The sequence below is a fragment of the Hemibagrus wyckioides genome, linkage group LG09 (assembly GCF_019097595.1).
Source record: "Hemibagrus wyckioides isolate EC202008001 linkage group LG09, SWU_Hwy_1.0, whole genome shotgun sequence".
Classification (NCBI taxonomy): domain Eukaryota; kingdom Metazoa; phylum Chordata; class Actinopteri; order Siluriformes; family Bagridae; genus Hemibagrus; species Hemibagrus wyckioides.
In genome coordinates, this window is record NC_080718.1 from 26,206,882 (window position 1) to 26,232,436 (window position 25,555).

The 25,555-nt window shown below is 37.6% G+C and overlaps 1 protein-coding gene across 1 annotated transcript; it reads right to left on the reverse strand.

Annotated features, from left to right (window-relative positions):
• On the reverse strand, nt 1-25,555 carry LOC131358878 (cytosolic phospholipase A2 zeta-like). The gene is made up of 20 exons (XM_058398275.1): nt 25,381-25,555; nt 24,654-24,726; nt 22,900-23,036; nt 22,490-22,618; nt 19,495-19,535; nt 17,537-17,579; nt 16,703-16,754; nt 16,403-16,542; nt 15,894-15,986; nt 14,473-14,507; nt 14,231-14,369; nt 12,214-12,350; nt 11,649-11,871; nt 10,879-10,993; nt 10,308-10,445; nt 10,105-10,212; nt 9,621-9,791; nt 7,523-7,692; nt 3,361-3,547; nt 1-2,300 (listed from the first exon to the last, which is right to left on the reverse strand). Exons 1-20 carry the CDS (start codon nt 25,384-25,386, stop codon nt 2,083-2,085), a joined length of 2,355 nt encoding a protein of 784 aa, XP_058254258.1. The 5' UTR covers nt 25,387-25,555; the 3' UTR covers nt 1-2,082.

Consider the following 25,555-nt stretch of genomic DNA (forward strand, 5'->3'; position numbering starts at 1 on the left):
TTTGGCTTGTGTAGAAGAGTCTATGTCGATTCCCAGCCATGGTCATAGTAGTGTTTTCCCTTTACTAGAAAAGTACACCTCACTCACTTCTACACTACACTCCATATGGTACATGTAGATCATAAACCATAGCAGGCTGAGCGTATAGAGTTTAAATCTGAAACGAAGCGCATGCTGACACAAAGTGTGGTCTGAAATGACATTTATTTATTTATGATGGATTAATATAGACCAGTGTTTAAAGGAGCCCCACTTACTTAGCTGTAAAGTTTAAGAGAGAAATAAATTTTTAGCAGCTGCATGCAGAGTAACATGTAATATATGTATATCACATACAGAGTGTGCATGTAGAGGATGTTAAATTGTAGTACAGCTTTTGTTAAAATGTTTTTTTTTGTTCTAGACACCAGAAATTATATCCATCATCCATGTTGTATGAAGCTTTAGAGCTTAAAATAACAGACAGTGGTTTACTGAATAATTGGGTTAACCCTTTCAGACCCTGCATCCATTGGAATGGACATCACATGTTTTTCTCTGTAAACCAATAAAAATGTATTTTTTCAGAATTTGAAAAATGCCAGGTCACTGATTGACCTCTAATCGACCAGTTGCAATCAACTTATGACCCCTAACTTAATATGAGCAAGCTTCATGAGTCACACAACACAGCCATGGCTCACCTACTAAACAAGAGGAGGAGTAAGCACACTTTTCACCTTTAAAATGCTATTTTATGTCCATGGTAGCTTTATCAGTTTGCACTGTTTATAATTTTAACAGTGTCAAATGATAATATGTAAAGTCAATTTGAAAACAATTTAAAGTTGTAGAGCACAGGATTTTTTTTTTTGAAGTTTAATGTCCATCTCAGTGGACATCAGGTCTTAAGTTATATTTAATGTGTGTGTTTTCTCATTTTTAATTTTTTTTTACTGCATTTTAAAGAACATCAATGAAGCAATTATAACTATAATAACTTCTAGCTACCCTAACCAGCCTTTTTTTCTTGTCTTGAAGTTTAACAAGACAAAAAGTGCAACTTGTCAACCAACACACATAAAATACAATAAAAGTTTACTGTAATAGAAATAGAACTAAATGCAAGATTATACAAACATGCTTGGAGATTATTTGGTAAGAGACGCAGCTATGGGATTAAAAATCCATTTTAGCCCAATGTAATTTCTCATAGGAAATGTGTTGGAGAGCTCTTTCTGCACTTTCTTATCATGCCCTCTGAGTAACAGATTGGATTGGGTTACAACAGGATAAAACACACTGAGTGACATGAAAGATGGACTATATCATCTCTTTATGTCATTTCAGCTGTACAGTGCAACCTCCACATGCCCTCCCTTATGAAGTTTCACCATAAGAATTGAAATTTTGCAAGAACTTTGCATTGACATACTGTATGAAGCATTTTTGCATATGAACAAACCGAACTGAACACCAGCTAAGTTGCACGTACGTCTGGGACCCGTTCAAAACTTGTTTGCGTCAGTGGAAAACCAACCGAAACAAGTTTACGAATTATAGCTAGCCGATGTTTGGGGTGTTTTTTTGTTGACAGATTGGTGGCGTGGGCGGTCTGTTCTATTTTTAGCCCAAGCTTGGTGGCACGACTTCCTGTGAGGAGCCTTGACATGGAATGCTTGGCTTGGGCCAGTGCTTTGTAAGCAGCCGTACAGTTTACATACGCTTCATATTGGGAATATTGCTAATATTTTTGGGTGGCTGGAACCGATTATCTGCATTTACATTATTTCTTATGGGAAAATCTGTTTCACAATACATATTTTCACCTTAAGATCTCGCCTCCAGAACGAATTAAATTCATATGCTGAGGTTTCACTGTATTACATTTCTGGATCATTCACTGTATTGCTACATTTCTGGATCATTCTTTTTCCTCCTGACATTTCCTTAACTGTAAGAGCTTTAGTTTCTGCTACAATTATTATTTTAAAATAAAGCACAATCTATTACAGCCATCCTTGATTTTTAGAGTTAGAAATTCTAAAATTACATGACATACCACCTACGGTTTTAAAGTAGCTGATTGAAGCTGAAATGTTTTTACTTTTCTTTGCCAGCGAGCCCTTTTCTGTTCAGAGCTCTCTCTAGAGCACTCACAATGCTGTCTACGTTGTTGGAGACATTATAGCAGGTGAGGTCCACCAATTTCTGAAAGTCATCCGCCTTGTATGTAAGGTTTGATGTGACATATGGAGAAGATCCAGTGCTCACGTCGACTTTTCCAGCCTTCAGCTCCTTCTTTCCCTGTCTCTTCACTCCTGCAGAGGAAATATCCATGTCAGTATCAGCTCCTGCTTTGTTCCTCTGGATTTCTTTCTTTCATATTTCTTTATTATTTTTCAACTTATTTATTATTTATAAACTTCACTTCAGACTGTCCTTGGGTCCTGGAATTTCCCAATGATTAGCATTTCTAAATTTATTCATAGCAACTCATCGTAATTTGTTCATTTAATGTTGTGGAGCATCCATGAGACAAGTTAAGTCCTGCTTTCATGTCAGCTGTAAACAGTTGTTCCCATACCACTTTCTTTTTCTCTTAAAACAGCTGAAATAACATTTTTTATTTTTATTCTGCTCAGATTATGGATGGTCTGCAGTACAGGTCCCTCTAAAGTAGGCTTAATACATGTTTTAGAAAAATGAATCTTTGTACGCTTACAAGTTCAATATCTGTGTTCATCCTGATGTTGATGATGTTATGTACAGTGTATTGTGTATTCATTAGTTTGTCCTGCAGTGGTCATTCTGTTGATGGTATTTCTTTTATTCATGTGTAGACTTGTTTGTGTCCATATTGTAAAAGTATGACTGCATTTTATGCTTTTTGTATAGAGAATATCAGATTGTCAGGTTAACACACACACACACACTTTTGTTTTGCGAAGTAATGCTCCATGTGTTTCCACCTGCGTCTTTTGATCTTGTGCTCTTTCCTGTTTATCTGGATTTTTAATTTTGCTCTGTTTTTTTGTTGATTGGATTTGCCCATATTGAGTCTTTTGCACATTGTATGAACTTTTGCCTGTTTTATTTGGATGCTGGTTTTGCCTTAGGATTTAAGTTTCTATGCTTGGGGTTGTCACTCTGCGTCTGCACTATCCATTTGATCCATTTCTGCGTTTTATGCCTTTACTACACCCCAGTTCCCACTGGGAAATGCACTTTATACATATCTAACAAACCACTGAGAACTAAAGCTCAATAAAACCACAGAGTTGTATAAAATAAAAGATGGTGCCAAAGTAAAACATTTCTCTATTTATTTCTGTAACAAACTGCCTAAATAATCTAACCGAGTCAAGGGTTTAAGTTTACCTGGTGCTTTATTCTCTTTGAATGTGATGTTGACCAGTGGGAAATGGACCACTATGGGAGCATCGGGATTCTCCTCATCCTCAAACACGTACACTTCCCTTGGAGGCTCACTCTCAAACTTGCTGAAGTCTATGTTTGGGAAAGGCAGCTGGCGGATGGCACAGTATTGCTGAGTTTTCTTAAGGACCTATCACATATGAAAGTGAACAAAAAATATGTAAAGGAGACAAAGCATATGAAAAAATAAATATTTCATTCAGACTCAAGTGCTGGCTAGTCAAAGATATAGAAAATGAACTAAGGGCATAGAATGCTGAAAAATCAAACTATAACTATCTTTTTTAATCATTCCTCCAGTAATCACTTTATCCTGGCAAGTCAATCCCAGGAAACTCTGAGAACCACAAGGACTCAAGACAGCTTTTTACACTTGAAAGCAGCTACACAGAATTCTGGGTTATCTTGTGTGAGGTTTCACACTGCTCATACTTCACCTGGGATTAATATTGAATCCTGTCTCTTCATAATCTGACATTTCACACTGTTCATACCTAAACCTAAGTGAATGTTCTTTTTTTCATATTTGCTGCATCAACAGGCATGGTGTGCGACTGGACCACTAAAAATAATGGTTTGTCTCGCAACTTTACATCATTTACGAAAAACTGAGATGCCCAAAGGCTGGAAAACAATGAAATAAAAGACCAAAAAATAACATAAAATGTAAAGTAAACATTTTAACTCCTTGTACAACATGCAGGGTTTCTGTGACTGTACAAATCATGTGGTGTAATGCACACACTTTAAATTCTGATTGTGTGCCTGTTGCTTAGCATCTAGTAAGAAAAGTCGTGACGAGTCTGCTTCAGAGCAGGGTTTCATAACCTTGTAGCAAAGCTTCTAAATTAGCAGTGTGAAACACTCCTCTATGTGTGCTTACAGCAGGCTTTAGAGTGATGATAACTCGAGGTTAAGAGCAGTGTGAAAAGCATTAAAATCAAACCCAGGAGGCTTGAACTGTGAAGCAGCAATCCAGCCAGTGTATCACTAAAATAATTATTACTTGTGCAATATCTTATGTGCAATATCCCATAGCAAAGAAAGATCCAAGATGAGATCTCATGTTAACCTCTTCTTTTTCTCCTAGACAGAAATGAGCAGTATTTAAGACTTTAGGCATTTTCTCCATCTTCTCAAATGTTTCTTCTGAGAAACTGTGTCTTTGAGAAATACCTGAGAACTTTAAATGGTCTTGAATGTGGCTCATTATGGGGGTGGGTGGGGGTTAAGTTCTTAACTTGGTCTCAAATATTGCTCCAAGATCATTAACTTTTTGTACATTATTTTTGTGCAATTAGAACTTTCTGCTTGCAAAAATGTGTTAAATAAATCAACTATGTATTAAATTTGATATACAAATAAAATGTACACTACCAGTCAAAAGTTTGGACACACCTTTTAATTCAATGTTTTTTGTTCAGTGACTTATTTTCTACATTTTAGAACAATACTGAAGATTTCATGAAATAACACACATGGACTTCAGTAATCCATATGTAACGACAACAATAAACAGTCAGTTGTTATTTTAAGACACGAAGGTCAGGTGTTCTGGAATAGTTCTTACAAGAACAGTATTGTCAAGTGCATTTGCAAAACCCATCAAGCACCATGATGACACTGGCTCACATGAAGACCATCCCAGGAAAGCAAGACCAAAACTGACCTCTGCTGCAGAGGAGGAGTTCATTTAGAGTGACCAGCCTCAGAAATCACCAATTAACAGCACCTCAGATTAGAGCCGTTATGAAGGCTTTACAGAGCATCAGTAGCAGACATATCTCAATATCAACTCAACATATACATATATATATGTATATGGCATGGACACTGACCAGTTTCAGGTGTTGTTAGTTGCTTAATATTGTATGCTGTTAACTGAGCATTTTTGATATGTTAAATAAAACTATATTTCTTATTTGTGTTTCATGCTTTTCATTTATATCTGGCTTTAATCTCATTACGGTGTTAAATATGGCTCATTTTCTTCTCCTTCAAATGTAGTTCTGTTTCTCATGTATGTCTCAGATTTCTCAAATGTTTCTTAAGTAAGACTCGTGTTGCACCTCTGTCTTGTCTCTTTGTTTCTCCTAAGCCACCCTTAGGAGAAATAGAAAATACAAAGTCGAGCTTGTAATGAGCTCAATTCAGTCTCATGAGACTAGAAAAACATCTTTCTGAGCAACAGAATTTTGCTATGGGATCACACCATGTTCAATATCTTATTATGTGCAATATGTTCTAGTTCCCTAGAACTTTGTGTGTACTTTGTTCACCACGGTTTCTTCCTTGGGCCACTTTTGATAGATACTGACCACTGCAGACCGGGAACACCCCACAAGAGCTGCAGTTTTGGAGATGCTCTGATCCAGTGGTCTAGCCAGGGGCGTCGCTAGGGCTATTCATTCGGGGCTCGAGCCCCGGATGTTTTTAATCTAGCCCCGAATATTTTATCCCGAATTTTCCACAGGAGTGTAGAGGAATTAATGAAATGTTGATCGTTTTATTAGAGCACTGTTGCCGTTTACTTCATACGATTTTGACTGACATTTCTCTCTGCATGGGCGCGCACACACACACACACACACACACACACACACACACGCTCTCGCCAAAATACCGCGAGAGTGTGTGCTCGAATATGCTCTAGAACTGCTCTCGCGATACTTTAATGTCCTACACCTGTCGGTCTGCGCGGCGCCGCTTTCACACCACGTGACTAAAATACCTTACAGCCCTTAAACGGGACAGCAATAAAAAATGTCAGAAAACACAACAATCTTATTATTCAGATAAAAGTCTAACTTCTAATATTTAATGTTAACACTGTTGATTAAAGTCGGCTAACAAATGTATGTTGTGTGAAAAAGGAGGCCCACTGTCTCTGGTTCTGAAAACCCCTGACATATAGGACCCTTTAGAATATTATTCCATACCTAAGACGAACAAAAGCCCTAAATTAAATCATCCTAAAGATAGATCTAAATAAAATATAAACTGTTAAATCACTAAGACATTACAGTCTGAACCTCATGACTTTCTATTATTCAACTAATGCAGTATTTAAGTTAAAATACAGACATGACTTAGGGGAACAATGGACCAGAACAGACTCCATCATTCGGCTGTTCTGTCAATTGATAAAGGAATTCTCAGCACTAGAAATACTAGTATGATAATTGATCGTTTTGCTCGAGGCTCAGAGATACTCTCTGATGATTCCATCCTCAAAAAAATAGTATAGAAAAGTCATCAAGAGCATGAAGTAGACAAGATACAAGCAGTAAGATAGCTGAGAGAATGAGAGATGAGAGAACGTTAAGAGACGAGAAGCTGTAAAAAATAAAAAAAATAAACAAAGAATAATTCATACAGTAGTGGCAGCATAAATCAGGAATGAAATAATAGGTGCATGTATAATATAGATTATTGGAAAATAATAGTAATAATAAAGGATCTGCACGGCACAGCTTCACACACAAGCAGTAAGAGAGATAATATTGCATGGCATACCTGTGTGAGAGAAAATGTAATGACTTTAATGAACTCCTTTTTTAGTAGCAAGACTCTGAAATGATGGGAGGAGTCAGAAAAAAGATTGAATTAAATTTTCTAAAGTTGCATACTGTTTGTGTTGATTTGTGTTTGTTATTAAACAATATTACATAAAAATGCCCTTACAAAACGTGTTATTCTTGCTTACCCCCTCTCCTCAATTAGCCCCTGATGTTTCGGGCTCAGCCCCTGATGTTTTCAAATCCTAGATACGCCCCTGGGTCTAGCCATCACAATTTGTCCCTTGTCAAACTCGCTCAAATCCTTACACTTGTCCATTTCTCCTGATTTATGTAAACTGTAAATCATGAATTAGTTTTGTGTTTTCGCTACTGTCCTACGTCAAAGTACGTCCAATGTTTTTGGTATTACTGTAAACCAGTGACGAATGCCTAGCCCAATGAAATTGATCCTGATTCTGGTATCCGGAAGAAATCAGTAATGAAAAACTAAAGCCTGGTTTAAAGTGAAAGTGAAAGTGAAAGTATGCTCACAATGGCATCAAATGCTATATGACTGAAGTATGAAGTTCTGCTCATTTTTTCACCTTTAGATGATCTTTATCCCAGGAGTAGCTGAGAGACAGAACCACGTCGACGTGTCGGTGTGGCCTCAGCACAGGAGGGAAGGCTGAATTGAATTCAAATGCAGCATCTACCAGGCCAAGGGTGCGGTCCATCGGGGTCAGCCTGTTCGGAAACGCGTCCAGATGTGTCTCTGGAAAGAGTACACCATCAGAACAGAAATGATATAATCATTATATCAATCATTACAGCTTACATCAACACAGGACAGGAAATGCTCCTTGATGTCTGTTTCATACTAATCACAGACTGTCATTTGCTCATCATGTGCCCCCCCCCACCCCCACCCCACACACACACCCAAACACACATTCACAAATCATCTGTGCATTTGGCAGTGGAACAAAATGGCATTAATCTGATTGCTAGCCAATCACTGAAAGGGCAAATGTTTACATAACAGCAGCATGAAGGCCACATTGCCACTAATTGTGCAGATGATTATGACAGTGGTATGCACATTATGACATGTGTTTCCCCGTGCTTTCTGCTTATTAGCTAAATATCAAAACCCTACACCAATTTATTCAGATGTGCTCATGGAAGAACACAGGAATTTACAGAACTTCACTTAGTATTTTCACTTTCCTCTAATATATTCAAGAATGTTACATAGGGTTAAACAGGCCTGCACCAGATATCGTATGATATTAATAATAGTGTTATTTATAGTCATAAGGAAAAGGCTATGTGTGGACATAGCTGAAGCCTGTCCACACAGACATTTTAATGTTCTGGTTAATTAACTGAGTTTATATATTTACAATGTTAAATATGTACCGACTTATGAACTTCGTACGGTAATAATTAAACCAAACTGTGTAATTCAAGGCATTGTGCCATTGACATGATAACTGGTGGTAATAAGCATTTTCAATTTTCATGCCAGTTATACAACTTAAACTTTTAGCAATGTTTTATTAACGTTTATAATCTCTTTTACCAGAGGCCTGATTTTTTTGTTCCCATGTTAGCACTAAATCTGTCATGGCACATCCCACAGTGGTGATTAGTGGACTCTCAGGGCTTTAATGTTTTATAGTTTTTCCATAAGGATTCCTGTTTTTCCCTCGTGTACTAGGGGCAATATATTCACAGAAAAATTCGAAAAAAACAAAAACGCTTTTCTTCAAACTAAATGTTGGTCTCAAACTCATTTCTGCTCTCTGAGATGCCCCAAGTGCTTGTTCATAAGCAGCTAAAATCTGAAGGTGTTTATCTTCAACTACCACTAAAATTCTGTGTCAGGTTATCCAACAGAGGGAAAAACACATCTCACACTGAAATCCAAAAGAGTCCTGACTTATTTTATATCAGATTTGTGGAAATAAAATCATTCATTTGTTTATACTGATTGAAAATGTCCCATAAGTTGATTTTCACTACACTGGTAGAATGAAACACCAGCATACTGGTAAAAAGGTAAAAGGGTAAAACTAGTAAAAACATTATCAAGCAATTAAATTTCCTTAGTCAAGGACAAAGCTTTGTTGAAGGACAAAGATTTGATGAGATGCTTTGTCATAAGACAAAGCATCTCATCAAATGAAATCTGTCCTCAATAACAAAACTCATACTAAGAAATTCCCTAAAACCTTTCTGATTAATTCAGCATCTTCAACCCCAGTGAAATAGTGATATTTTGCCAATCATAATGTGCTGAAATCCATGATGTTGTATAACTGTGACAATCTGCAAGAAATCTTCAATACAAATCTAACAAATGAATAGATAAGATTTTATGTCTAGACTTTTTAGTCTCCTGTCTTTAGTGGAAGTGACAGAGTGAAGGAGCGAAGGTCAGACTGCTCTGGTACAGATGTGGGAGGACTAATGCTGTTAAGTCAGGCACACTAACAATTATCAGCCCTCATCATCAATTTCCTGTGTTGGGAAATGGTTTATGAGGCAATATTCAATCAATGGAACCAGTAAAGGGATGTTTGAAGAAATCGAGGAAAAGAAAACAAAAAAAGAAGTAAAAAAAATATGAAGTGACGATATTCATAATTTCATTAATGACCACAAGGAGAGGCATGGTATAAATGTGAATAATCTGACCTTCCGAGGTGTTGAAGGTGGAGCTTTCACGGTACTTGTTGTGCAGTACGAATCCTCGCAGGAAGTTGAACACTTTGCAGATAATGGGACGCCTGTGCATTAAGTTGCTGAATAGCGAAGGCTCCGAAGTGAGCACCGTGGTATCCAGGGTTGAGTCAACATCATCTGTCTCTACGCACCATGAACACACATCATTGAAGATTAGTTAACTCTCTGATTTCAAAGATAACTTGTACTTGAAAACACTTGATGCAAGATAAACTGTCCTAATGAACTGAAGTATAGGGACATATTCAACTTCTGTATAAATACATTTATTCTGTCGGCTTACAGCATCTGTACATTTGATCAACCTGCAAATGACTGAGCAAAAAAAAAAAGATTAGATTTGACCTATTTTTTCAGTGATTATCTTTTCTTCTATGCAATGTTACACAGAAAGTTGCACAGACTAGGTGTGAGACTCAGTAATACCGCTGCTTACCGATGCTAGACACATCCTCCCCCAGACATGAGGTCCAGGGCGGCATCTTTCCAGTGACATGTTTCCAGAGCAGCATCAGGTTCACAGAGAAGACACTGCTCCACATGCCTGGTTGGTTAGATTAGTATTAATTGGACACCATGTCTCATAATGAGTTCATGAGAATTCAGAGAATGAGAAATAGTGATGTGACAGTGACTGACCCAAAAGGAAGGAGACTTGTATCTCCGGTAGTTTCTTAACCAGATGACCAAGGAAATACTCGCTCCCGAAATGTTCTGCAGGCACAAAGCCTCCGTATTTGGGAAATCCCACCTCATATGGAGTAAACTCACACCACTCTGTTAAAATAGGAGTAAAAACTATCAAGTTAAACTTTATTTGTGCCTGTAGGGCCAAAACTGTACTCTACTTCAAGTCTTTTACAAGTTTTTACAAGTTTATTTGATATTAACATGATCAGTGTACAATGTGCTTTCTTGAAGTAAACAAAAATGGCATTATGTAACCGAAAGACTTAAAATAAAATATTGTGTGACATGAATTTCGCTTCAAATAAACTACTCTAAGGATCAAAGATAACAAAAACACATGTATAAACAAATCCAAAACTAATAGGGGAAAAAGGGACAAAGTTTAACCTATAGGAAAGCACATCAAAAGATTTCCCATGGATATTTCCATAGATATCTCCATTGACAGAACCCCGTGATGGAAACATGTCATTTAGAACAGAGAAGAACACAAGTCTCAGGTTTAATGTGCGGTCTTTACCAGCCATCATGGAGCCTACAGGATCCGTCTTCATGTTCACAGCTGTGTAGATTGGCAGAGGGTTCTGGCCCTCAGAGACTGCCTCCTGCTGGTCAGACAGTTTAGCTTTGTTTTTCTGCAGCAAGAAAAGGAAATATTGTGTGAAACATTTCATTATTCATATAAACTGGTAACACCTTACAATAATGGCACATAAATCATCAATAAATAAATAATACCTGAATTAATGTTTACTTTTATATAAATAAATCATGAACTAATGAAGAACTAACCTTCACTATCTTATAGGTCCATTCTTATAAATTCATGCATGAATAACAATCACCATAATTACATGTTAGGACATGTTTGCTAGTTGATGTATTAATTAACATGTAGGAGTAAACTAAATCAAACTTGCTCTATAGGTTTAGAATGTATAAGAATATAAATTAAGCATAAATATAATTTAATTTGCTCTATAATACAAAAAAAAAAGGATTTCAATAAGAAGAAGAGCTAGATGTGGGTGACATTAATCTGGGATTGTAGAGATTTTGGATTTGTAGTGCATTTAACACTACAATATCTATCTATCTATCTATCTATCTATCTATCTATCTATCTATCTATCTATCTATCTATCTATCTATCTATCTATCTATCTATCTATCTATCTATCTATCTATCTATCTATCTATCTATCCCTGTTATCTAGACTGAATTCAAACCTATACAACTCATACCTATACAGCAAAATGGATCACAATTTTATCAACAGGAAACCAGACCTTTCCATAAATAGCATTTTCTATAATGAGCCCCCACAGGTCGATCGGCGAGATAGGATGACCATCCTTCTTTTTCTGACGCAGCTCTGAGTGATAATACCACATCCGTCTCAGTCCGAACAGAGTTTTGGTTCCCTTTGAGAGTTCCTTCTTCACCGAATTAATTGCCTCATCCAGGTCTTTCTCTGACCAGTGTGGGTCGTTGTACAGATAAGCATTAGTCCTGGTGTATAAAAAGAGATGTTAGTTTCATATACTTGCAAATTTGAATGTAGGCCCAAAGAGAAAACACCATAAAAAATAAAACAATCTATCATGAATTATTAAAACATGTTACTTCGATTGATCATATTTTCTTTTGCTGGCTCTTTGAAAATTTGCTTTATTTTGCATCAACATGAGCAAGTCTCTCATGCAGATCTCATTCAAATGTACTAAATACCTGTACATTTTTATGATATACACCTGTAAGTTTTTATGATCGCTGAGATTAATCATATTAAATAGCAAAGTAAATCTAAAATGTGGACTCTGTTTAAGTGACTGTCATATATTTAGTACCCACCAGGTGGAGCCAGACAAAGAGGTGATGTAGCTGATGACATCCAGCAAGCCAAAATGCTGCAGTCCTTTCAGAGAGCCATACATGCCTGTCATGGCCCTCGTGCCACCTCCTGTACACACCACAGCCACTGTTGGCACCTAAACATACACAATCCCACGTACACAAACCCAAAGTGAGTAAACCACCCTGTACAGAGAAAAACCTTTCATGTTCTAATGTTCTGTTCACTATTTGACATGTTTTTCCCATTGATCCAGGTCATTTTATATATTGAATGTGTTAGCTGGGAGTGATAGTGGCTCAGAAGGTAGCATTTCTGCCTCACAGCTCCAGGATCTTATGTTCAGTTCTAAGCTTGGGTTACGGATCTCTGCATGTCAGTGTATGTTTACCACTGTGTTCTCTGGTTTACTCCCAACTCCACAAAACATTAAATGTTAAATGTTTAAGCGTCCTGAGGACAGACTGGTGTTCAGGGGTATTTCCATCAAGGATACTAAGATTCTGGATCCAATGATACACTGACCAGCATAAAAAGTATACTGAATATAAATAAATTAATTAATTAATGAACATGAATGAATATAGTATTTTTGTTTTCATTTACACAGTAACAACTTAGACAAGAAGCTGTATGTTGGAATTAAACAAGTGGGTGTTTGTTGATTGAGTCTCATTGAGGCTCTGTACAGTCAAGCTGTAATTGTAATTTACTGGCACATGACAGACATGCTGAATATTTGATTACAATCAGAGAAAATTAATACAACATGTAGTTAACTGTTAGTGTTGGCAAACTGTAAAGGAATGAGAGTAATAAAAGACTTTGGGATGTTCTGTCATTGAAAAATAATGAACTTTTCACATTAAACTACTTTTTTCAGATTATTAAACGGCTCTGATTTTTTACACTTCAAGACAAACACGGCATAAATGTCTTCAATGCCTAAATTGCACTTAAGCATTCCATGTGGGAAAAAATGTTTATTTCTTACCAAATTTTATAACCACTATTCTGAGTAAAATTGTTGATAAAAAAGATTTTTCTTACATGCAAATTAGCAAACATTTGCTGACTCTTTTTAAAAGGAAATATGTCATTTAAAAATTATTTTATGGAATGATTTTTAACAGGTTAAGTATTACTCTGAAAGATTTTAAGACTATTATAAAATTATACTATACTATTTTATAATCCCTCCTGAGCTGGAGGGTGGGACATTTAAATCCAATGTATTTGTATTTAGCTTAGAGGTTGTTTCAACTTTTAAAGCTGATAATATCCGACTTTTGGCGAAGTAAGACCACATTTTTTACTCTGCTTACAGTTTAACTACTCATTTTATCAGCATGTTAAAAGTAATATCTGGATGCTATGCTCCTTTTGGGTTTAATGTTAGCACAGGTGCTAGCAAAGTTTTACAAACGGCTGTTAAGTTTTACAAACGGCTAAGATAGGGCACCCGACTTCAAATATTTGCAGTAAAAACCTGAAATTAGGTCTATATAATGGTCAATATAATCAGTGGCAGTGACATGACAAATCTTTCCTAATTACTATAGCATGTTGGTGGATATTGCTATTCCAACCGTAATCATTTAGTTATATTAGCCTATATTATTGATTCGGTAGCATTATTATAGCATCCATATTGATATGTGATTTCTTGGTGAGATGAGGCCAAATGATATGACTATATAATATACATTTTTGCAGTTTATTCTGCAGAACGATGGTATCTCAGTATTTCAGTGGAAATATATTGATCTGATAGTCTGACCACAAAAGTTTATACATATGATCTGTTTTACATGGCAAGTAGGCTGTTTATTACACTCGGAGTATTTTCTCCAGTAGAGAAATTCTTATACACTTATGTAGCTTCTGCTCCAAAGTGCCAAATAGGAACATTTATTGATTTCCAGCTTTATAGATTACATCTTAGCTGTAAATTATTCAATGCTTTTGCTTATTTAATAATGTTTCAATATATTTGTGTTTAAAGCAGTCTATTACCTTACTGGGATCGAGGGAAGATTTGAGTTTGAGTATTTTCTGCAGTGCACGAGAAACCACCTCTCTCCTCTTCACCAGAAACGCCTTCTCCTCAGCAGGTATGTCAAAATCCATACGCACCTTCATGTCCTTTACAGAGCTACACATATAGGCATTTTATTATATGTGACAGTTTATTAAGGTAATAATTAATGTATAAACAGATAAGTGTTAACGTATAAAAAGATTTTAACAAGATGTACCAGTCTACTGTGTTCACCTGCAAATTGACTGTATCCTGTAGAGTAAAACAAACACATTTACTCTAATTTGATTTGTTCTTCAGTAGTTTATCAAAACAGTGTAGAAATACCTTCTGATTTTAACTCTTCTTGAAAAAAATGGTTTTTAATATGTCTTATATCAGGGGTCCCCAACTGCGGGGCTGCGGACCGGCACCGGGCTGTGGATCACCGGGCTGTTGGTACCGGGCCGCAAAGAAACAAACTTATAGTTTCATATATAACTTAAAATTACAGTACATGTATTTGCCAAAAATTGCCACTTCTGACGCGCCTCACTCCCGCTTTTGATGCAGCCATGGGTTTTTCTATACATCAGTAATGCCTAGTTCACACTGGAGGATTTTAGCCTTGATTTTCAGTCGCCGACTTGTTTTGTGAAATTGCCGACAAATGCCTGAAATCTGAGGCAAATCAGACCTTGTGCACGCGAGTGACGATTGTGCAGTGTGAATTACCAAAGACGCAGTCTGAGAGAGTTGCTGATGCCCGTGAAATATTTGACATGTTAAATATCTGGACCTGTTGGTAACTCAAAATCCTGCAGGGTGAAAAGAGTTCTGAGTGAAAAATTCCTCGGCGATGACCTACAGCCAATGAGAGAGTGAGATACGGGGCAGTGGGCAGTTCAGGAAGGAGTTATAGACCACAATATCTGCAAGCATGGCTTCGGTTGGAGCACAATAATATAGTTTAATAGAGTTTATAGGTTTTTATCCTAAAAAATATCTTAAACATAGTTATATCAGAACGTACATTTGGCTCGCGAACTTTTTGCGTGGTTCCATTTCCAGTCTCGCGCGAGAATGTGTGATCTTGCACTATTTCTTTATCATTTTTCGCGTACATTTGGTTGTGAAACGCAGTTTGCGGACCAGACAGAGTTGTGGGCGAAGTCATGCAGTGTGAAACCTCCTGTCACCGATCCATCATGCTATGTGAACACAGCAGAGACCAAATGCTACCCTAGATAGTCGTGCAGTGTAAAAAAGACCACTTTGACAATGCAAAGTGTGAACGAAGCTAAAATTAGCTTCCCCTATCAATCCCTATAACCCCCAGGCCACGGAAAAATTGTCCGGTATTAAACTGGTCCATGGTACAAAAAAGGTTGGGGAACCCTGTCTTATATGGCATTTTAAAATAATATTAATTATACATTATTTAAGCTTTCTTAAGCAAAATCTGCTGGCATTTTAGAAAATCGAAAAATGACGTGCAAAAAAAAAAAAAATACAATAATGCAGTAACTCTGATGGCAAATATGCTATCGCCTGTGCATGTATATTAGAATGCAAATTCTGAAACCTCACTTAAATAAAGCCGGATTATAAAAAAAAGAATTACGCCATTGCTATGGTAATGTTACTGTCAGTCATCACCTTTATTGCAGGAAAAGAGAAGGTGAACTCTGATGTGGACGCAGAGGACAGCAGGGACGGTGGGGAAGAAACTGTCCTTGCTTCCTTCCCATCCTAATCCGAAACAAATAACACATTTATGAACAGGCATATAGTAAAAACCATGTGATTATATAACAAAGACTAAAATAAATTACATTTTATACCTACATCTCTTTTAACAGTACAGAGCAGCTTAATAGAAATCAAGATGCAGGTTTATTAGATGCATAAGTAGAACGCCAGAGGCTACAGTGGCAGGGAAAATCTGCCTGAGACCTGAAGAAGAAATGTTCACTGGAACCAGACTCAAAAGTAATATATAATCCAATCGAATATTTAAGTGTAGAAGACTACCACTATTTCTAGAATGGTTAAAAGTTAAATATCTCACACTGCAGTATTCAGCAGCCTCTCCTGCTTTGTTCTACCCTGATCAGAAATCTATTGTTTAGTATAATTTAGGAGCACATTTAAAGAAAATCATCTACCGCCTGAAGTTCAATCTTGGGCTCCACGTCTTTGCTAATGAAGTAGCGAAGAGTCTGCATGCGGTTGCGTTCCTGTGAAGTGGAGACGACTTGATCTTCGTTATATGCCCCTCGCAATGTTAACATCATGTTCTTTCTGACTAAAATACACACAGATGCACATTAAGGAGGTCAGTGCTTCAATACCACATGCCTTCTACAACTGTGAGTGTTTTCATTTAATTAAACTGCAAGGTCGCTGATGATGAGAGAGACTTATGTTTTAACAGACAGTTAGACAGACAGTTTTAATCTTCTTACCCTCAGGTGGTAGTTTATCAATCGTCACCTCCACAATGGACAGCGGCGCCGCCTAAAATCACAGTAATCTTCTGATACATAGAAATTTCATTAATGGTTTCCCCCTAAATCCATATAAATTCAGGTAGAGGTATGTCCACCTGATTCCTGTATGATCTACCTATCTGTGGCGAAGTAGAAGCATCTCTGCTGTATTTAATGTTTGACATGAATCTGCAAGTTTAACAGTATAAAAGACAGAAGGTTAAAGGGTTAAAAAAAGGAGCTAATGAACCACACTGAAAGATTAAAATCCTGTGTTTACACTGTTTACTGATTCCTCAATTTAAAGTCAAAAACGTCAACTTGGCTATTTTTTTAAAATTATATTTTATTTGGAGCTGTTTTTGTTTGTTTGATTGTTTGTTTGTTTCTATGAGCCAGCTCTCGCCTTGAGTTAAGGTCCATGATGATGGTTGTCACATCTTTACATGCTGTGTCACAAAGCAGAAAAAATGGTCTTATGCATATAAGATGCCTCATGATTGGCTGTTGTCCATACTCCATTTTTAAAAGAAACCCTAACGTTATGTTTATAGATGTAAATTGACTGTTTTGTTGTGTGATCAGACTGATGAGCCTACAGTATGTGTTGCAGTAAAGACTGGACGTACGCCCTATCCTCTACCTGTCATTTCTGTGGTTGTACATTAAAGTGTTTCTTTTTTTTTTTTTGTTAAAAACAATTAAAAACAAACATGCTGAGGTGCCAGAAGTGCATGTGGAATGTGTTGTGTTGTGATTTGTGGTATTGTACAATATGTTTTGCGTAACTTTAATTGAAATAGCGCTTACTACAAGAACTCCATTGGAGAGATATTCTCGAGAAGCTTCAGGGCTGCAATACAAGAATAAAAAAAGTCTCTTTAGTCACTGGTATTGCAGAGGAAATCATCACCATCTGGCAGCACCACAGTCTCCAGATTGATTAATGAGCTTCTGTTACAGTCTCTGTGGAGTTTCTGTGTATTCGTGACTCGGGTTTCCTTCCACCTCCCAAAAATGTACCAGCAAGGCATTTTGTATTTCACTGAATTGCCCATAGGTGTGAAGGTGAATGTGAACGAGCGTGTGTTCCTGCACACTAAAACACTTCAAAATGGTGAAACAAAAGTTCACCTGCTGCTTTAAGGCAACTCAACATGAAGACACGCTTCGTTTCAGGTCACAAGTAGTCAAGACAATTGATTACTTTAGGTTTTATCTTTCGAAACCTATTAACTTGACTTCAGTATCCTCTTGACAAGTAGAGTTAAAGTAAAGAAACAAGTCTTTGATATTCAGAATTTCTTACTCACTTCTAACACTTGATTGTAATTATTTTACTTGCCAATGAAAGATCTTTAAATATGTTTTTCATGCAATGAATTAATGAATTCTGCAAAAACAATTAAGCTGAACTAAATTCCACTTCATTATGTGAAATAAATATGTGGAATTCAGCCTCAGTTCTACCTCCTGACCTCAAGATAAGACTCTTATATCTCTATACTCTTATAAGACTATTATATTCCACCTGGCAATTAACATTCTCTTAATGTGTTCAATGCAGTTATTGTATGTGCAATATTACTAATTAAGCCCAAGTTGTTTTTTTATTTTCTTACCAGTTAAAGTCTTCCACTTGTGGTTTGTACAACATGATTATAGTTCATCTGGATAATCAAGTGGTATTCAGTCTCAGGTATGTTTTCTTCTCTCTCTGACTTTTGACACCATGACAGAGTTCAGGAAAATGTGGCATTTAATAAATTATTGTTCTTACTACTGTCTAATGTGGAAATATTACAGTCAGGTGTGTGGTTGAATACATTAATCTCTTTACAAATCAGAAAAGTTTAGAGATTGTATCTGCTCAAAAATAACTAAGCTAGTTAATTTTTTAGAGCCTTGAAAAGTCTACTCTGAAGATTGGAATATAAATCCAACCAAAAAATTGTGAGGAATTATACAACCCTGATGAAAATGGAAATTGAAAATGATCTCTGCACATCATGCAATATTATTTCAGATCTATCTGCACAGTATACATTCAAATAAGATGAAATAGTGTTTAGAGTTTTAAACATGGTGTGAATTTCATTTAAAGACTGAGTAACAATGCCGCCAAGCGTTTATTTACATCTTTCTGTTTAGTGAATAACTCTAATTTAAATGGCATTGACAGTGCAGTGGAACCTTGGCATACGAATGCCCTCCCTTATGAATTTTTGCCTTAAGAATCGAAATTTTGCAAGAAATTTGCTTCGGCATACAAAGTATTTCCGGAATCCAAATGAACCGAACCAAACATTTAGGAGCCGTTCAAAACGTGGCAAGCCATGCGAAGACAACCGAAGCGAATTTACAAATTTTATGAAAGTAAAAGCTGTTTCTAAAGAGTCTACCCATGATACCAACGTTACGTTCAGCAAGCGTTCTAAAGCTAGGTGAGTTCTGGGGCGTTATTTTTGTTGACAAATTGGTGGCTTGGGTGCTCTGTTCTATTTTTAGCCCAAGATTGGTGGCACGACTTCCTGTGAAGAGCCTTGACATGGAAGCTTGGCTTGGGTCAGTTCTTTGTAAGCAGCCATACAGTTTACATACGCTTCGTATTGGTAATATTGCTAATATTTTTGGATGGCTAGAACGGATTATCTGCATTTATTTCGTATGGGAAAATTTGTTTCACAATACATATTTTCGCCTTAAGAACGGATTAAATTCATATGCAGAGGTTTGAGTGTACTTGGAGTGATTTATCCTTCACTTACCACTCTGTGATCTTGAAATCCACCCACAGCTCATCCTTTTTCTGCAAACACAGTCAGCAGCTTGTTAACAGCTGATCATGACAACATCCATACTGAACACAATGGAGGATATTTCACCAAAATATTTACACATTTAAAATATTAAAACGATAAAACTCCCTTAGTTGTGATTATACAGTCCCTTTTATTATACATTTATATGTTTATGTTAAGTTGCAGTTTGGGCAGTAGAGAAGAATTATTATTTAATGCAACATTTGAATAGAGCCTGAACTGTAAATACTGCTCTAATAACTTTCAGCACATGTAACACAAATTTAGAAAGTCACTTATTAATAATGGGTTGTTTTTTTCCAACTTCCAATTGTGAATAATTTCTGCACAGCAAAGCACAGTTCCCTTTCTAGGGAACTCGACGCCGCGTCACGGTTGACGCTATGGGAACGCTTCTATGTGGAAGCTGTGTCTGAAGCTCTGTGTGAAACCATTCTGATTTATCGGCTCTGGTAGGTCATGTGACGAAGCGGAGAGTGCCAGCAAGACCATGAAAGCTTTGCTACAGTTTTTTTTGTCCTCAGGAAGCGCTCTGTGTATGTTTGTGTTGATTGTTTGTCCTATCTGTCTAGACTAGGGAAAAAGAAGATTATATATATATTTTAGACCTGTGTGCTCCGAGTTGTATGCTGAATCATACATGTCCGGCATGTTAACACTCAGGGTCTTGCAGATCAGGTCCCAGGACTGATTTGCGATGATAATCCTGAACACCCTAGGCCTCAACCCATGGCACTCAGATTTCCTGAAGATGGGGGTTATGTTTCTAGTGCTGAAACACTTTCTTATTTAACTCAGGGGCTACCTTTTACCTTATTCAATCATTAGGACAGTCTGTGTTTGCACCCCCTGTTCAGGTTGGTGCTCCAGATCTGGCCCTAGGTAGAGACCAGCTTTCTCTTGCTGAGAGCTTTTAACACTCCAGAGCACATGATCGGGAAGTCTGAGGCAGGGGTTGAGGCCCTGGAAATTGCATTTCCACCCTTAGGTGGCAATTTTTGACTGGGCAGAAGTGGCTATGTTTGCCTTTGAGGAGTCGACTCACTGTGCCCTGTGTCTTTCTCTTTTTCCTTTTGGTTGGTGCTCCTTGGGAGATTCCTGTTAGGAGGAACCTCCTCTCTTAGATGCATGGGCAATTCTTCCCCTCAACCCTGAGTTTTAGAACCTCTGGCCTGGCCCCTGATGGGGACCAGTTTCCTAGACGCCGTTCTCCCAATTGAGGTTGTGGAGACTATTTTGAACTGTCGTCTCTGGTGTAATTGGTGTTGTCAGGATCTAGTTGACTGCCTATTAGTACAGTGCTAGAGTTCCTGCAGACATGCCTCTTTGAGGGCCTGTCACCCTCTACATTGAGGTATATGTGGCAGCCATGCCTGTTCTTTGATCTTTCATCTTCTGGTGCCAGGCAGCTGAGGCTTTCCTGTAGACTGTGCCTACCTTCTAGGACCTCTACATGGTCATGGAGGGGCTTCTGCAAGCCCCTTTTGAGCCAATGGAGTCAGCCTGTGAGGAGTTTCTGACCATGTACATTGCTCTGCTATAAGCCTGTCATCTGCACTTTCTGCAGGCCTTCTGCCTTCTGCCCCACAAGTTGGCGGAGCAGGAGAGACTGCACCCGCTGTGCCTAGTTTGGGTTTTTGGGACCTACGCTTATTGCTTGAGCACAATGCATAGGTCCTCTTCCTTTTCGTCTGCCTTGGCGGCTGCAACAAAGCCAATTTGATATCCAAGCAGCACCTTGTGCTGGATAGTGGTAGCTATCTCCAAGGCCTATGGGGTGTGCTGTGTGGCTTCACCTCTAGGGATTACAGCTCGCTCCACTAGGTGTATCGCCTTGTCCAGCACCCTGGCTAGGGGCATTCCCCCCAGGATGTTTGTGCTACGGCAGGTTGGTCCTCTCTGCACACCTTTATTGGGTTCTATAACCTGGACCTGGACCCACTCCTGTGTCCTGGGTCTTACAGGGCTAATGATGCTCTGCTCCTGGCTCGTTTCTGCGCTTTCACAACCTCCGAGACAGACATCTCCTGGCACGTGGCAGCGTTGGTATTGGCGTTTCCATAGCATCAGCCATGACGCAGTGTCGAGTTCCCTCGAAAGGGAACTACTCCAGGTTACGTATGTAACCCAGTTCCCTGAGAAGGGAACAAGACACTGCGTCACTAGCCACACCCCGGGCGTCCACTTGTGCTTCCTTCAGACAAGTAGAAGCTGTAGTAATGTGACGTAGATGCCCTTTTATGGTCTTGCTGGTGCACTCACTTTGTCACATGACCTACCTGAGCTAATAAATCGGCATGGTTTCACACAGAGCTTCAGACACAGCTTCCACATAGAAGCGTTCCCATAGCATCAGCCATGACGCAGCATCTCGTTTCCTTCTCAGGGAACCGAGTTACATACGTAACCTAGTGTAAGTTTATATAATGCACTTGTTCTAATGTGTTAGCGTTTCAATAATAAAGACTTACATAATAAAAATGTTCTGTTCTCAAAAATCTAATGGACTGGGCTGTAGTTTCTCAAAAATGTATTAAGCTGCACTTCTAAAGAAATAAAAATGGTGGGGGAACATACAGTATATTTTAATATGTTTTAAAAACATGAAACAACTTTAAATGCTTAAAAAGTGAATGTTTGAGAAGACAAATATATGTTTTAATTTTAAACTTATTTATTTATTCTGAATTTTTATATTCCTTTAGGGCTTTAAATTAAATTTTATTTGTATAGCGCTTTTAACAACAAATATTGTGACAAAACAGCTTTAAAGGAATATAACAAAATTCAGAATAAAATTATTATTGTAATAAGTCATTATAAATGATCAATCGATTTCATATAAGAGGAACAAAGTGCAGTGACAAAATAATAGCAGTCTATTGTTGAGTATTTTTCAGTATCAGCACATCTGCTGTATTTTATAAAACTACATACTGACCTTTTCATTAGTTATGAAGACTTTGGTCTCCTTCTTGCCCAGTATGAGGGTGCTGATGTCAAAGAAGAGCCTAATACACAGGTCGTCTCGGCTGGGATCCTCATCATAGACGTTTAGCTCCAGAATATTCTAGATGAAGAAATAATTTTTTTTTACACATTAAAGTCTGTGTTTTACAAATAGTATTTAGTAGTTAGAATTATAACTAATGGTAGTTAGTATATGATTTATAAGATACTTTTGAGAACCACTTTTTTGATTTCTAGATACAGTGAAAAGCAGTAAGTGTACAAATTTTTGTAGCACTTCAAGGACTAAGAAAGCATCACATAACTTATCAGGAATATTAAAAATATTGCTGTCAGTTTTATTTGATGAGATCAGATCAACCCCTCTCCCAGGCAGCTCACCTTGATGTGGCTGTTCACACGGAAGTGGAAGGTCTCATTCCACTCAGGTAAGTTGCAGTTTGGAATGCTTTTAGTTCTCATAGTGTGAATCGAGACTGTGGGCATGCTCAAGATCACATAGAGGTCAGACTGAGAAACTGCAGTGAGTAGAAAAACAATGTGTAAGCACCTTGGAAAAAACAAAGCTTGATCTTAGACCTGCTAGTCACATAAGTTCATAGAAAACTGAGTTCAAATTCTCAAGACACTTCTCTAAATCCTGTAAAGTTTATTTCTGACAGAAAAGTTTATTTTTGACTTGATGGTAGAACCAAGCTATCAAAAGATACATCTGCCAAAGTATGTTTTATATATATATATATATATATATATATATATATATATATATATATATAATCTATTTCCAGCTCATTAAGTGCAAGCCGAATAAGGCTCCAGGGCTGAATGGAATTCCAGGTTGGGTCTTGAAAAATTGTGCCCTGGAATTAACTCTGATTCTTCATCCTCTCTTCCTTCATTCTCTCTTTACTTCAAAAATACCTGTTACATGGATGTCATCAATTGTTGTTCCTGTCCCCCAAAAATCACATCCATCAGAATTAAATCATTACAGGCCAGTGTCATTAACCTCGATCATAATGAAATGTTTCGAGAAATTACTCAAAAATATAATTTTTCCATATGTTTCACCAAACTGTCTTCAATTTGCATACAAGCAGAAAAGAGGTACAGAGGTACACTGTCTTGTCGTCTGCTTCAACACCTGGACACCCCTGGAAATTATGCTAGACTTCTTTTTACTGACTTTAGTTCTGCCTTTAATTCAATTCAGTGTCATAAGGTAATCAAGAAATTACAGGCCCTGTAAGTTCCATCACCACTAATTCATTACATTGATAATTTTCTGTCTAACAGCCCGCAAGTGGTAAAAGTGAACAATTCATTGTCTCCCACCATTGTTCTTAATACTGGGCCCCCCTAGTACACATCCCTAGTACACATCCCTAGGGATGTGTACTAAGTAAGAAGAGGCCAATCCTCTGAGGATCATGAGGCATCCAGAGATGGACCAGCTCCAGCTGGATTCTGCTTTGTGAAGATTTGGGTATTTAAAGCAACAATGCCAACCCTATGTGGACTTTGAGGATGACAACAAACTCCTAATTAATATACACACTAACATTCTACATATGCTGTATCTGCATCACACAACTGACTGTACATGACTGCACAAAGGACATTGTTCATAATCACACTCTTCGGTGTTTATAATAATTTATAATCACATTCTCTGTTGTCACCCAAATGTGGATGGGTTCCCTTTTGAGTCTGGTTCCTCTCAAGGTTTCTTCCTCATACCATCTAAGGGAGTTTTTCCTTGCCACAGCCAAGGGATGATTTTGCTCACTAGTTATGATTTTGTCTAACATCTAGGACTTTTTGCTTTGCTTTTGTTAAGTCCATTTCTCTATATTCTCTATACGAATGACTATCAGAGTCCATTTACTACTACCCATTAGTTTAAATATGCAGATGACCTATGCACTTATTCTCTTATGATCATCGTTCCATAACATATTTTAGCACATGGTGTTCTCCACCTGAACATTCCATAGATTAAAGAACTGGTTTTTAGCTCCTCCAAAACACAGATCCATGTCAACGATACACATGGTATTCTATGAGGTTAAGTTTAACTGAACAGATTTAAAGGATGTGAATGAGAATGATAAAGGACTGACTGAGACACGCACAGTAGTCAAGTAAAGCACTGAACTTCGCTCGCAGCACTGTGACCGAGAGATCCCAACATGGTGCCACATCCCTCTGGGGGAAAAGTGAAAATAAGAAGAAATAAAATACACAAAACATTAAACATTTCGATAAAATATTTCTAACATCTCTGTCTGTCCATCTGTCTGTGAATCTGCTGCTGCTGACAGACAGTCATGGTAGATTAGCTCTCTCTCTCTCTCTCTGTGGCTACTGAATCTACATACAGACATGATAGAGAAGACTGTCTGTCTGTCTGTCTAATTGTTTCTCTTTCTCTTTCACTCTCTCTCTCACTCGGTCTCTATGGCTACTGAAGCTACATACAGACATGATAGAGGAGACTGTCTCTCTGTCTACTCGTTTCTCTTTTACCCTTTCCTTCACTCTTTCTCTCCTTATTCTTCACCAGATTTCATCAAATTAAACCTTAGGATCAAAACATGACTATCTGGGAAATTACCTGGACTTTTACAGATCACAACTGTGCTCTGCTTTCACATTGCATTGCTGTTTAAATCACCAAGAACCCACTGATGACTGTACATCAATTCCATAATGAATAAAAAATATCACGCTTGTTTCTATCTTCCTAAATTTCTCACTTGAGTACACAAGACTCTTAATATCTCTGTTTTTCCATCTATTTATAGTACCACAACATTCTCATTTCTCACCAAAGACTAGATAAGAAATAGAAATTAGTACCTGCATTGCAGACAAGGGAATTTTTCCTGTCCAAAGAGAGAAGAGAAGCAGCTTGTGTAGCTGATGAGGATCAGAAATTCAGAGAGATCTGTCTGTGGAGCTATGCGAGGTCTATATGTGTATGTATCAGAAGCACACGTCAGGACGGGTAGTGATTAAGAAACGCCCATTTCTG

Bases quoted from the DNA above. Each gene is read 5' to 3' on its own strand.
- LOC131358878 (XM_058398275.1), bottom strand. The intron at 16,755-17,536 runs GTAAGCGCTATT...CTGTGATTTTAG, and splicing joins TCTCCAATGGAGTTCTTGTA to GCGGCGCCGCTGTCCATTGT. The intron at 2,301-3,360 runs GTAAACTTAAAC...TTTCCTCTGCAG, and splicing joins CAAAGAGAATAAAGCACCAG to GAGTGAAGAGACAGGGAAAG.